Raw genomic sequence first — 14,415 nt, forward strand, 5'->3', positions numbered from 1 at the left:
CAACCAGGATAGTTCTCAGAGGTGATGAAGGTCTGACCCAGCAGTAGCGGAAAAGAGCCTGAATAGGGTGGGAGGAGCAGGAGTGGGGAAGGGAGAGAGCACTTGCAAGGACGCAGAGTTCCAGGAGACTCACGGTTCTGCTTCACAGTGTAACCATGCTGGAGATGTGCCTTGATGCTTGTCTTCTGTGGATCTCAAAGTGCTTTGGAAAGGTAACAGCATGCTAGCGTGTTTTCAAGCATCAAGGGCTTAAGGCCATATTTCATCAAAACAACCTCCAATTTGATGTGCTTGTACCATAGGGCACCCACTTTAAGTACCCATGATCTGAGTATGCACTGTACTAATGGACAACCAGCAGAGCAGTAAGGCTCCTGAAACCTGCATTCATTATTTAAAATTGTGCCGTAAAAAATGACAACCATTTGGGAAAAAAAAAAGGCTTCTTTCCCCAGATACAAGCCAATTGCTTGGTCTTTACCAGCACATGGAAGAGAAATCTCCACAGGGAGTAAACTAAATGCTGATGTGCAACATTTTAAATTTATTTATTTATTTGGTCAGATTTCAGATGGGTCTGATATAAAACACCTGATCTAAACAGTCTGATCTCCAAGGAGGACGTGGTTTCAAAACTGAAATCCAAACTTAAGGCTTCTTTGTTATTCAAACATGATCCCAATAATGCCGTGACATAATTTTACTGACGAAACATATTTTCCCGTTAAAAGACAAATTCAAATTTGTTTTTAAAGCTTGCTGGCTTTGTTCGAACCCAGTTCTATTTCCAAATGGGAGACGATCATTAAAGGATAGCTAAGTATTGTCTTCCACAAAAATAATTTGTTGAGAACAGCCATGAACATTTGACCGAAATTTCTAGGGCTCACATAGCCATCCCTCTGCAGCTTAGACTTTGCATTTGACACACAGCAGAAACTTCCATCGCTGGAACACAGGAAAGAGCCTAAAAGACCTGTGCCAATAAAAGAGTTTAGGAAGGCTTGACATTTCAAATACACACCTGAAATAAACATGTTGGAAAAGCTGCTAGAAGGACGAAAGTCTTAATCCCCATTTATAAAACTAATTTGTCAACCCCACCTTCAAACCTTTGAAAGAAATCTACCCTGTAATTTTTAAAAGGAAATTCTGATTTTTAATAGTTGTTTCAAAACAAGCTTAAATAAAATAAAAATGAATCTTATTGCCCACAGATTTAGAAATGTGCTAACAAAAAAGAAAAGTTATGATTTCACAGTGTACATTCTTCAATGAAAGTTATCAATCTTGTAACAAGTAGAATGAAAATTATTTCTGCATTGTGCTGAAATGTGTATCTGTGCTAAAGCAAGCTCAACTTAAGACAGATTAAGGGGGACAGAAAGTGCAAATTCCTGAGAGCTACAGTTAAGTATCATTTATTTTAATGCACCCTCCCTTGCACTCAAGTGGCAGCCATTTACGCTGGGATGAAGAAGTCCGCGTTTCTTATGGGTGTTATTAAGGTGCACAGTGACTTCAACTGATTCCGGGACCCTGCTGTGCTACTTTTCTGTACAAACAAATTAGACGGAACATTTTTGTTCCTTGGAGTGCATAGCTCAGACAAAGAAAAGATTATCTTTCCCCTTTTACAGATGAGGAAACAAAGTAAAACAAGTTGACCGGGGTCACAAGCACGAGGGAACGAGCTTTCTTGAGTCTCAGTGGTCCCTGACTCAAACAGGAGACTGCTCGCTTTGCCTATGTGCAGCGCTCTGCAACTATTCTACTGCTGTGTTTGCACTGCACCTGAGAAACTAAGGTGCAAAAAGCAATTTTTGAATAAGGACATTATTTATCCACTTGAAATTGTCTCTTTTTAGGGCTTCTGGTGTCCTGCTAGGTGCTCTCAGCTCATGTTGACATTAGTGAAAGCCAAGGTCATTCAGATTTCCCTTGGTGATTCTCAGTACCTCTCAAAGGTTATGTATTGCCAAAAATTCAGAAAGTAAAAATTCAAGCTACTCAGGTCTTCTCTCTATAAACTGTATTTGCAATTGTGCTCCTACAGCTTGTTCCTTCTCTTCTTCCTCCTTTTCTGCATCACAGCTCTTCGAACAAACTGGGCTTCAGCAATATCTTTATTCTTCTTACAAAGTCTGTATGATAGGTGCATTGTGCAATTTTCAGTGTTACTCATATTAAAGCTCTGGTTAAAACAAGTATTATTTGATTATAAATAAAATCTGAAATTATACAGAATTTTTTTTAAGAATCCATTCCTCACCGGACTTTCAACAATGATTTTCAATGGATAACTGGGTATTGAACCTGCATGACTTGGTTCCACAAAAGATGATGTGATAAGGCACATTTCCATCCTACCTTAATAGTGGAAATAATGTAATTAAAGCATCGCCATAAGTTATTTAGAAAGGAGATTTTTTTTTTAATGTCCTCAGCTTTGCAATTATTCCACTATTCCTTTCACTTAGTTAATGGCATTGACTTTACCCAAATGGAAGTGGTTAGATCCACATTGAGGCTTGGCTGGGTTTTTTTTAAATGGATCCCATAGTCTGATCTGACAGTTTAGAATCCTAATTCGTTATGTCCGTGGTTTAGTACCAAGAGTTCTCTTTTTGCTGTGATCAGTACGGCTGGTTCTCAGGCTTATTTCTCTGCCTGTCCCCTTGCGAAGCCTGCCTAACTAACCGTGGTGGTGGCAGAGGTCTTGCCGACCCGTGGTCTGCAGTCAAATCTTCCCTGCTCAAAGTGCCAAATCTTGGTCTCGTCAGCAGTGGTTGCCTGAACCCGATGGATGGCTGAGGCAAGGTGCTCGGCTCCTGCTGCTCTCCTCGTCCATCCTGGGTCCCGTCAACTTCGTTCTTCCACTCCACCCTAAACTCGGGCGGTGGCCTCTGCTGTCTCAGTCTCTGGTCTCTCAAGATTTTCCCTGCTCTGGGTCTTAGATTGAGCACTGTGGTAGCAGCATCCATCTCAGAGTCGCTGCTGTCACCCACTGTTAATTGAAAACAAAATTAAAATTTTAGGCGAAGAATATTACTGTTTCAGGAATATTTGAATAACAGCACACTGAGCACTAGCAGGAATAGAAGAAAGTTCCCCTGTGTTTCCCAAATTCAGTGCTTTCTGATTAGACCAAGTAATAGACACTTACCTCTACCAGGACAGAGAACAGATTTCAATTACAAACATCCCTCCCCTCAAAACTGTGATTTTTAGAAAGTCCCCACTCAGCTGCTCCTTAATCACTGAGTGCCCCCCTGTTTGAGTTGACATTTCCCCAGTTCTGCCTCTGGATATAGAAAAATCTGACTCTCTCTGAGCTACTTGGGGTCGAGTCCCCGCTTGCATCCAAGCAGGATACAGAAATGAGATTTCTCACCCTCGCATCCCACAAAACCTGATCTGAGAGGCATTTCCAGAGCACGACAAGTACAGGGGCTATAGAAACTCAGCTTTGGAAAAGGAGAGTCAGTACTTCACCAAGCAAAGGATCTCCCAACGTCAATGTGGGAGGAAACAACCCATCCTTAATACACCTGAATGTAAGATATCAAAGAAAATCCACAGGGCAAATCGCACAGGTTGCAAGTGCTGCAGACTCCTTCACCCCCTCAGAGCAGGGTAGAAAATGGTCAAGGGAAAGCTGGCATAATCATTTAGGGAATACTCTTAAATGATCTCTGTCAGGTAAACCAAGCTGGAAACATTCTGGATGTGTACATGTGCGTGTATTTTCCCCAGCAGACTTTTTTTAAGTTGACTAACATCTTCATCAAAACCTGCACACTTCAGTCCTTTGATAATCATTTTAACAATCATTTTTGAATGCTCCAGATTTGTCCTTAGACTTAAGTCAGATATGATGTTTTAAATATACCAAAGCAAAGAATTGTGTATTGCACAACTGTTGTATGAACAACTTCCATTAGTAGCCTACATGTTATTTCTTTTAAAAAGGTGATGAAGGGGTCAACAAAATATATCAACACATAATTATCCATTCACCCAGATAATTATATATCAAGGAAGGTCTTCATCAGACTGTGTTTACAGGCTTTTTCCCCCCTAAATATGTCAAATAATATATTTTTTGACAATTGAATAATCTGGAGGCACATTTCCTCTTTAATTCTAGGTGACAGTAGGTGACCTCTGCAGACATAACTACAGAATAAAAGGCATGCTACATTAAGGAGACCAAAGATGTAATTATTAAGAGACAAAAATACGGTCCATTACTAAATTAATTTGGAAGAGTGGGAAAATAATTGGGGTGGGGATCAAGACATATTAGTGATTGTGCAGAGATTTAATCTTCCCAGCAAGAGATCTTGATGGTTGCTTGCCATGAAAGAGAATGCTCATGAGCACGGTATAGGCACGGTAATGCAACCAGTCATGATAGAAAATAATAGAATTGAGCAAAGTTTTCACATCAAAGGGGTTTCTTCCTCCAGATTTTTTATTTTTCTATTAGAATTTAAGAACTCCAATATGAAACATCTGTGAGTTTAGGCAGGAAAAAAAAAAAGACATTTTGGTTGTAAACCACAGCATAGAGTAGGGAAGTGATGGTGCCTCTGTACTCGGCACTGGTGAGGCCTCACCTCGAGTACTGTGTTCAGTTCTGGGCCCCTCTGTACAAGAGGGACATTGAAGTGCTGGAGCGTGTCCAGAGGAGAGCTACCAGGCTGGTGAGGGGTCTGGAGACCAGGTCATATGAGGAGAGGCTGAGGGAGCTGGGCATGTTTAGCTTGGAGAAGAGGAGGCTGAGGGGAGACCTCATTGCCCTCTACAACTACCTGAAAGGAGCTTGGAGAGAGGTGGGTGTTGGCCTCTTCTCCCAGGTGAATAATGACAGGACCAGAGGAAATGGTCTGAAGTTGTGGCAGGGGAGGTTTAGATTAGATATTAGGAAGAATTACTTTACTGAAAGAGTGGTCAGGCACTGGAACAGCCTGCCCAGAGAGGTGGTTGAGTCACCATCCCTAGAGGTGTTTAAGAAACATCTAGATGTGGCACTTCAGGGCATGCTCTAGTGACAGAGATTGTAGGTTGTTTTGTTGGACTCGATGATCTCAAAGGTCCCTTCCAATCATGAAGATTCTATGATTCTATGATTTTGAGAAGTTCTTCATGAGAACTACAAACCAGACCTTATCTCCTCATTCTCCTCTCTGGTTTGATTCTCAGAGCAATGTCCTCTACCCTGACCCCAGTGAGAAAAGAAACCAAATAGGCTCATAATTGAAGAAGGGGATCTGGATATTATGGAATAAAGACAAGGAGTATGAGCCATGTCAGTGTTTCTGGTGTAGAATTGTTTCAGGCTGCTGCTTGCTCACATGAGGAGATGTGCTGGGAGGACAATGCCACTATGGCATCTCAACTGAGATGCCCCACAAGACTCTGCTTGCCCGGGCATTTGTCCACACTCAAATACCTGCTTCAGAACCCATTGCTTTTAATGCTATAAGACCCCTGCTAAATATCCAGCACCTACAAATATGCTATGAAGAGAAATATGCTCTAGAATGAAAGCATGTGAACATAAACTGTAATATTTATTTGAAAATTAATATGCTTATTTCTCTATATCATCTCTGGAAAAACTTTCCTTCTACGTAGGCAAAATGACTGCAGCACAGTAAGAGAGGGCAGAAAGTTTGTCATTACCTCTGGAAGATGTTTTATTTCTCACTCGTAGTTTCTCTGGGAGTTTAGTGTTTTTAGGAAGTGAAAGGAATCTTTTTGTATTTGCAGCAGCCTGTGCAAAGAAATATAAGAAATGTTAAGTTACTGCAGACTGAAGTACCTGCATCAGGTATGTGAAGATACATGACTAAGGCTTGAACGGGTTTATGTAGCTAAAGGGCTAGAGAGTAGTTTGGGATTAGCTAATACGTGATCTTTTACTACACACTCAAGTTAACACCAATTGCTGGTTGAAGTCTATGCTAACTAAGGTAAAGACTGAGTAATCTCAAGCAGCTTAATCAAAGCAAAGCCTAGTGATATGCCCTCTGAGATCAAAGTTAATAAATGTATGGTCTCTAACCACAATCTTACCTGTACAGGTTTTCCTAAGGAAGGCAAATGCTGCAAGCACAGCATCACTTTTGAGTTCCAACACTCAAGTTTGGAACTCATTAGTCAGATGCAAAAATTTGGTTGTGACTGAAGCTCGAGCACACAAACTAATCTGTATTCTGATCCTGCAAGCGCTTTATACATATAAATGACTTTATACAGTTGACTAGTCGCACTGTAGTTGATGGGGAAGTTAGGCACCAGCATGATCATTTACCAATTCAGGGCACAAAATCCTTGTTTTCCCAAGACTAAGCTCTAAAGGCCCTGGGCACAGGGCACACCACATCTTTCCTGCAACATAAGAGGTACTTTCCAGGAAAGGTTGCTTTTTTAAAAAATTCAAAAATTTATCAAAGGCATCCTTTCTTACATTTGTTACAAAGATTTTTTAAAACCATTACAGTCTACCAGCTCTCCCCTGCTTGTACCATTCATTGTTGCACACTCAAAGGGAACCTGAAAGGAAATCTATTTTCCATGAGACATTTTTCCTCTCTGGATATTGTTGTGCTGCTCAGGACCACTATGCTTCCCTCTGTGGTAGATTTATCCAAGGATAAATCGCAGCCTGTGCATTTTAAAAAGCTCTCAGACACGCTGTTTCTCTCCCTGCCTCCAAAATGTCTCAATCCTGCTCAGTCTCTTAATTATTCCACTTGGTATGTCATTCATTTGTGTGACAAAGACAATGTATGTAACTCTGGTTGAGAGGGGAAAAGTCATTCAGGAACAGACTTATTGTCACAATTAAAGCCACAGTAACCTTAATAATGATCACAAATGAGATACAGCACTTATTGGAGACACCATTCCAGCCTTGGCTGCTGAAGGACAACTGCATCAATGAAGGTAGCAGGCACTAAGTATTCCTGTACCACGAAAATACGTATTTATAGGATGGGTAATTTCCCCAATACCTAAAATAGGAAGATGATAAGGGAGATAAGCTTCCCTGCTGAATCAGCACGCTCTGTTCAGAAATGGTCTGAAGTTTACAATGGAGGTATTGCAGGATTGCCTCAGAGAGCCAAATGTCATCATGCCACATCATTTCTCATAGGCAGAGGGGATTTTCCTATTCTGTGTCAAAACCTGAAGCCCTGACTACATGTTATGAATACTAAAGAGCCCACAACATTTTTTAAATGAAGTGCTCACCCTGACTGACTCCACCAAAAGGTCTTCTCTTTCCCATATTTTGGAGTCTGTCTGTCTCAAAATAATTTTTGACCTCAATCATCCACACTTCATCAAAACACTGATAAAGAATACTGACCATGCCTTAGAAGTACACTGTGTACGGAGCCCGTTCAGCTTCTCTGAGACAAAATTATGGCAGCAGATCCCACTCCCAATATCATATTCTACAAGACTGAAGCTTAGCTGAAGGGGTCAAAAGAAATTAAGGGGCCCAAGTGTGCCATTCAAAGTGTTAAGTGTCACACTGGATGTGCAGTTGTCTGCCAAATTCAGGATTACTTTTTTTTTCTGCATTTCAGAAGATTTTTTTCTGCATGAGATTTAGCTACAACGAACTGTTTTCTGTAAAATGGCTAAAATGCAAGTACCGGTCTTTCTCTTGACAGGCTGTTGGTTTTCCTCAGGCTCTCCCTAAGGCTGTGCCGGCGACGGATCAGAATTTCTTTGGCCTGCTTTTCGTTTGCATCTGCAGCCAGGCTGTGTCGGTTATATGACATTGTCTGAAATATAAAAGCAGTGGTTACGTTCTGAAAAGCACAATGTCAAATGTGTTGAACTATATGCACAGTGCAAAACAGCCTTTTTGCTCTGATGTTTTAATAAGCATCATAAATCCTGGCGAACAAAATCATATTGAAAAGCAAGCACGGTAATTATGCCAGCATTTTTTCAGTCATCTGCTTCACAAGCACCTCCTCCTTTCTTTTTTTCTTTTAACCTGCTGATATTTATAATGAAAGATAAATTGGAAAAAGCCAGCTTAATACAGTGTTTACCCCCACATTGTACTAGCTCAGTCAATATGTCAATAGAGGACGCACATTTGAAAGCGATAAGACGAGTCACCTAGGGGGAAGTAATTTTTACCTCCAGCAAGCTGAAGCTTGCTCCACTTTTGAATGTTTTCCAAGGACTCAGACATTCAAACTACTTAGCCACAGGAGGGTAAATGTGAAATGTCCTTTTGCTTTTATTTCACTGTTTTTCCAGCTCATCACCTCTGTTCTTAATACAAACAACTTCACAACTGGAGGCAAATGGGAAATCTAATCTCATGTCATGAAGTGACGAAAATACTGATATAAGTGGGACGATGTTGGGTTGAATTTGCACCTACGATCCTTTTTAAGTAGTGGAAGTATATTGTAGATAACAACAAAACAGAAACATTATGGTTTTTAGCTGTAGTATAACATCATGCTATTTAAATAAAAGAGTATGAATACGTTACTGTACATATGACAGGACACGTATGCATCGGCAATAGAAGTAAATATCAGCATTAATTATTATGCTGTGCTACAGCAGATGCTACACTAGCCCAAAGATGTGTTATGAAGATAACCAGTAAAGTCAAAGAGTAGTGGGATATTTAAGTATGCAAAACTTCATCCTTACTCGATGTCGTATTTGGTAGAGATTCTTTGTTAATATTTCCCGCATGTTTTCCATTTCAGTGGGAGAAAGTGGCTTTATCTTTCCTTCATGATATTCACTGTGGCAGGATAAAAAAAAAAAAGGAAAACAGAGGAGAGAGGGAAAGAGGAAGAATGTTTTTAGTTTTATGATTGGGAATTACATTTGAACTATTTCCTTTGTTAGAGCTGGAAACGACATTTCAAAACAACCAAGGAACAGGTGAAAACAGAACATGTAGGAATGAAATCTTGATCTCATTTGAGCCAGGGGTAAGGCTCAAAACTCACTCTCCAAAATTTGATATAAATTACACCGAATTGTAAATTTGATTGGGGTGCTTTTCAAAATGTCCCTCAGGCTTCTCCCGTAGCTATTTGCAGCAGATGGGCAGGCACTGGTTCAAATCCAGCTCCGCTCTACATGGCAAATCAATGTTCCCGTGAGCAGCTGCCCTTGTAAAACTACACGCTCCGGACGAGCACAGCTCACCGAGCGCTTCGTGTGTGAGCTGTAGGCAAAACACGCCTGTTTCATATCCACTTACTGCTCAGGTGACATTTGGACACAAAGTGTCCTAAGTCAAAGTGATTATCCTGCCTACTGACTGGGCTGTGAAATGAATTACGTGACCCAGCTGAAATGCTCGGCCGTGCTGGCATCGCTTGCTTACCTGAGAGACACTGACGATGGGACTTTGCTTATCATTCCGCTCTCTGCCATCTCAATGGCATGTTTGATTTCCAGCTTCTTGTATAAAGAAACAATGCTGGATTTGGGCTGGTTCTCCCGGATTAGAAGTCTTCGCAGGTACTTATTGTCAAACTTTTTAAACCTGTATGTGAGGCAAAACAACCCAACCCAACCAGTTAATTTTTACTGTGCATAGTTAAGGAAAGCCAATATACTGTAGCTAATGCAATTGTGAAGGAGTTTATTCCCTGGGAATGTGTCTACTCATATTAACAACCTACTGCTGAGCAACGTAAAAAAGGGTCAAGTTCATCATCGCTTCAGATAGATAGTCTTAACCTGTGTTTTGGTTGATACGTTAATGCACAGCCTCCCTAGCAGCAGCTTTTAACTTTTAGGTATTCGGTGTTATTAGACAATATTATTTTTAATTCTCCATTTTCATTGAGACAAAAAGAACATTAAATATTTACTGTAATAACAAATACAAGGTCTAAATTTGCACCGACTGCTTTTTCTTTGAAATTTTAGCCTGGTTTTGTAAACCTTTGGAAGTTTTCCCTTCCTCTAAAGCGACTGCAACCCTCTTGGATGCTTGGTGAAAAAATATTGATTACAGCTGGGGTGATTTTTTTTGCCAGAGAATATTTTGCCCTCTGGCCATTCTGAAATTATTCTTGAATTTGGGTCTGAAAGTCATGAAGAGGTGGGACCCTCCTTTGCTCCATAATCTGTTAATTAAAGATCTCTGGAGGGGAACCAGGCTGAGTAAAGGAAAGCTGTGCCCATGTCATGCACCTGTCACAAAAGTGTCCTCACTGTGCTGCCCTCAAGTCATTTTGAGAGGGCTCTTCTCGGCTTTTCCTGCTTGTGCTGTTCCTTTTTGTAGAAAACACTTAAATTCCTGTTGGAGCAGCGACTAGAAGGTGGGGGAGCAATGCCCACACTTTGGGTCTAAGGGATTTGGGTGTAAAAGAATGTGCTTCTGAGAAAAGGGAGTCAGATCCAAACCAATGATGATGATGATGATTCAGCAGCCAAACTGAAAACCTGAATTATTCAGGTATTGCCAGTGGTAATCTTCTTAGCTGACACTAAGTCTTAAATAACAGCATCAAGAACTGTGGAGCTGCCTGCCATTAGGATCTCTCACGCACCTCATGCCAGCTAGCACCTTGATCTCCCTAGAGAAAGTCTCAAAGCTTTTGTATGTTTCCCATCAAATAGGGACCTAACCCCTCACTTAACGCCGCACAGACATACAATTTGCAGGAGGAAAGCCGGATGGTATGAAAGGCTCAGCAGACACATGGGAAATGCTCTGAAACAGTCAGAAACAGGGAGAGGACACACACCCTCTGAAGGTACTGTACTTTACCCTGGGATCAGAGGGTTGCCTTTCTTCCCAGCTGGAGATTTTGTTCTACTTGCTTGCGGTTTAGTAAAAAGACATTGTTTTGCTGCTTTCCCTTCGTAACCCACACATTCTAAAAACAACCATCCGCTTTCAAGATTAAAATGCTGAAAATGAAATCTGATGCCCAACGGCCTTCATTTGTTGCTGCTGAGCCAGTTTAGCCTTTCCTGTATAACAAAAGTTTCAAATGACATTCTTACTTATCTCTCCAAAAGTTGTGACCCCAGTGTCCACACACATCTTCAATTCCAGTCTTCACGTGGTCAAAGAACTAAAGGGGAAATGTTGGTTCGTTACATAAACTTACAGATATCGCTTGGCTCGCCCTTAGATATTGTTAGTTTCTAACTTACTTCAAAACAGAAAAGTCTAGTCAGAATTCAGGGCGATGTTTCCGTTTCACTAAATGCAGTCTAACCAAACTCTGAGCCTGACTCTGGTTTGTTCCCCTGGAGCTTCCTTAGCTCACAGCCCCCAAAAGCCATAAGTTAGTTGCTAATTTCCTCAACATCAGTGTTGCTCAGCTCCTGCCTGAATCTGTCAGTAACTTCCTCCCCCCCACCCCCCCCATATTTTCATTTCTTTTAAGTTCCCTAACCGCTTAGGGCTATGCCTGGGACTTCTCCAGGGACTTCTCCAGGCCTGGCAGTGAAGCAGGTATGACTTTGCAGAGGAGAGAGCCTGAGTGGGCAGCAGCTCCCCACGTCAGCACTGGCCTCTCAGGATGCACAGGACAGAGCTGAGATACCCAGCACCAGGTCCTGAGCTCCAATTATAGGGGATTGTGGTCTAGACTTACCTCAAAGCATCCAAAGCACCTAATATTAGAAACATACTCTTCCTCTGTTTATTATGAATTACAAAAGAGTGAATCAGTTCAGCTAAGATCTCACTTGAGCCCCAGAGGCAGCTCGTTTGCTCTTAATTCAAGTACCACAGTAGGGGTCTCTCAAATTCAGGGGAAAATCACGGTAGATATGTCCAAAGGATAAGCTCTAAAAGGACGCGCTTTTAGATACCTAGATTGACTTCTTTGTTGAACGTGGCCCTTATTATTCCTCATTTTTAGAATTTAAAACCACCTGTCACAGCTATGCCGCAAGGAGAAATACATTCAAGAATATGCATGGCTAATAAACTGCAATAATTGGAGACATACACGTACCAAATACAAATCCATAAAGGGGCTGATGATGTGAGAGTTAAGTAAGTTTAAGACTGTGTTTAGGAGGAGTTTACATTTGTTTAATTAGACTAACTCAAATGCAATCTAATATAATTAAATTGCCAAAGCTTTCCTAATGTAACCAAGTTCTAAAATAACATGTCTCTTATATGTAAAAGAAACTACGGAAAGTTAATTTACCTTAAGAGGTGAACAACTAAGAAAGTGAAGATTCCAAAATAATGATACTAGCCTTCTATGATGGCATGACTGGATGGATAGATGAGGGGAGGGCAGTGGATGTGGTCCACCTTGACTTAAGCAAGGCGTTTGACACGGTCTCCCACAGCATCCTCATAGGGAAGCTTAGGAAGAGTGGACTTGATGAATGGACAGTAAGGTGGATAGAAAACTGGTTGAAAGACAGAGCTCAGGGGGTAGTGATTAGGGGCACAGAGTCTAGTTGGAGGTCGGTGACGAGTGGTGTTCCCCAGGGGTCAGTACTGGGTCCAGCCCTCTTCAATATATTCATCAATGACCTGGATGAGGGGATGGAGTGCACCCTCAGCAAGTTTGCTGATGACACAAAGCTGGGGGGGTGGCTGACACACCGGAAAGCTGTGCAGCCATACAGAGAGACCTGGACAGGCTGGAGATTTGGGCAAAGAGGAACCTTATGAAATTCAACAAGGGCAAGTGTAGGGTGCTGCACCTGGGGAGGAATAACCCCATGCACCAGCACAGGTTGGGGGCTGACCTGCTGGAGAGCAGCTCAGCTGAAGGAGACCTGGGAGTCCTGGTGGACAACAGGATGACCATGAGCCAGCAATGTGCCCTTGTGGCCAAGAAGGCCAATGGCATCCTGGGGTGCATCAAGAAGAGTGTGGCCAGCAGGTCAACGGAGGTCATCCTCCCCCTCTGCTCTGCCTTGGTGAGGCCGCACCTGGAGTACTGTGTCCAGTTCTGGGCTCCCTGGCTCAAGAAGAACAGGGAACTGCCAGAGAGGATGCAGCAAAGAGCTACCAAGATGATTAGGGGACAGGAACACCTCTCTTATGAAGAAAGGCTGAGGGACTTGGGTCTCTTCAGTCTGGAAAAAAGACAGATGAGGGGGGACCTTACCAACACTTATAAATACTTAAAGGGTGGGTGTCAGGAGGATGGGGCCAGGCTCTTTTCAGTGGTGCCCAGCAACAGGACAAGAGGTAACGGGCACAAACTTGAGCACAGGAAGTTCCACCTAAACATGAGGAGGACCTTCTTTACTTTGAGGGTGGCAGAGCACTGGCACAGGCTGCCCAGGGAGGTGGTGGAGTCTCCAACTCTGGAGACATTCAAAACCCACCTGGACGCGTTCCTGTGCCACCTGCTGTAGGTGACCCTGCTCTGGCAGGGGGGTTGGACTAGATGATCTCCAGAGGTCCCTTCCAACCCTATGATTCTATGATTCTATGATACGTAATAATGATAATTTTGGTAATTGATAAAGGTTAAATATAAGCTTTACAGTTATTGTCCTTATAACAGCTACCAAAAAGAAGTCTAAAAAAGTGTGTGTGTCTCTCTGTAATACTTGTCTTACTGAAAGCCACTAGGAATTTCATCTATATGAGCGTTTCATCTATGACACTGAAGCTGCAGCATACCCTGTTATAAATTTCTTCACCGACAGCAGGCTGCTTTTTATTTGACCTTTTGACATCAAGAAACTCCACCAGTGGGCGAATTGTTATTCCCTGTGAAGGAAAAAAAAAAAAAGCACATAGTGCTGGGGCTTTTTTTTCCATAAACATAAAGAAAAAACAAAGCCGTTCAGTATTTTCTGTCTCTATCAGAGCACTGAAAATGGCTGTGGATACCTTTTTAGCTCTGGATACCCTTTCACCTTCCTAACCCCAAAATCCAGCCTGACACAATACTTACAATAGTGAATTCACTCTTCTGATTAGCAGGTGTTGCACTTAGCTATGAAGTCCTTGTCAACACACAGACTCCACTAATGCAACAGGAGGAAGGAAGGGGTTCTCTAGAGCTAAGAGGTCCAAGAGGGGCAACCTGACAAACCCCATCAGGAATACAACAATTACCCCATCCATAGTATTTTTAAACTTTTTTTTCAGTCCTGTTATGTGTTAGAAAAACTCTCATTTGTTTTCTGAATTAAAAAACAGATCCGCCATCATTCCAAAGCAAACATATAAAGTCCTCGTTTTAAGTGATTACTTCCAAAACAGGTACTCAAAGATGTGTCAACACTAGTATTACAATTGCTATTCAAGATCGTGATACTAAGGCTTTTTGTAAATATGTGTCCTTGCCTGACTATTCTCTGAGAAAGAACAAAATGTTTTGGCTATCCCAGAATGATATAATGGTTTTGAACAATTATTTGCGGAAGAATTGACATAATTTGTTT

General features: G+C 41.7%; 1 protein-coding gene across 1 annotated transcript in view; it reads right to left on the minus strand.

Moving 5' to 3' along the window:
* Positions 1 to 476: 476 nt before the first annotated feature.
* Positions 477 to 14,415, minus strand: part of SLC9A2 (solute carrier family 9 member A2) — a 36,933-nt gene continuing 22,994 nt past the window's right edge. Inside the window, exons 6-12 of the mRNA XM_063339153.1 lie at positions 13,646 to 13,735; positions 11,035 to 11,105; positions 9,398 to 9,559; positions 8,707 to 8,803; positions 7,677 to 7,808; positions 5,692 to 5,782; positions 477 to 3,007 (exon numbers count right to left, since the gene is read on the minus strand). Coding sequence (XP_063195223.1) covers positions 2,637 to 3,007; positions 5,692 to 5,782; positions 7,677 to 7,808; positions 8,707 to 8,803; positions 9,398 to 9,559; positions 11,035 to 11,105; positions 13,646 to 13,735 — 1,014 coding nt within the window. The 3' untranslated portion in view covers positions 477 to 2,636. The remainder of the gene's footprint in view (positions 3,008 to 5,691; positions 5,783 to 7,676; positions 7,809 to 8,706; positions 8,804 to 9,397; positions 9,560 to 11,034; positions 11,106 to 13,645; positions 13,736 to 14,415) is intronic.

Source organism: Chroicocephalus ridibundus, chromosome 1 (assembly GCF_963924245.1).
Source record: "Chroicocephalus ridibundus chromosome 1, bChrRid1.1, whole genome shotgun sequence".
Classification (NCBI taxonomy): Eukaryota; Metazoa; Chordata; class Aves; order Charadriiformes; family Laridae; genus Chroicocephalus; species Chroicocephalus ridibundus.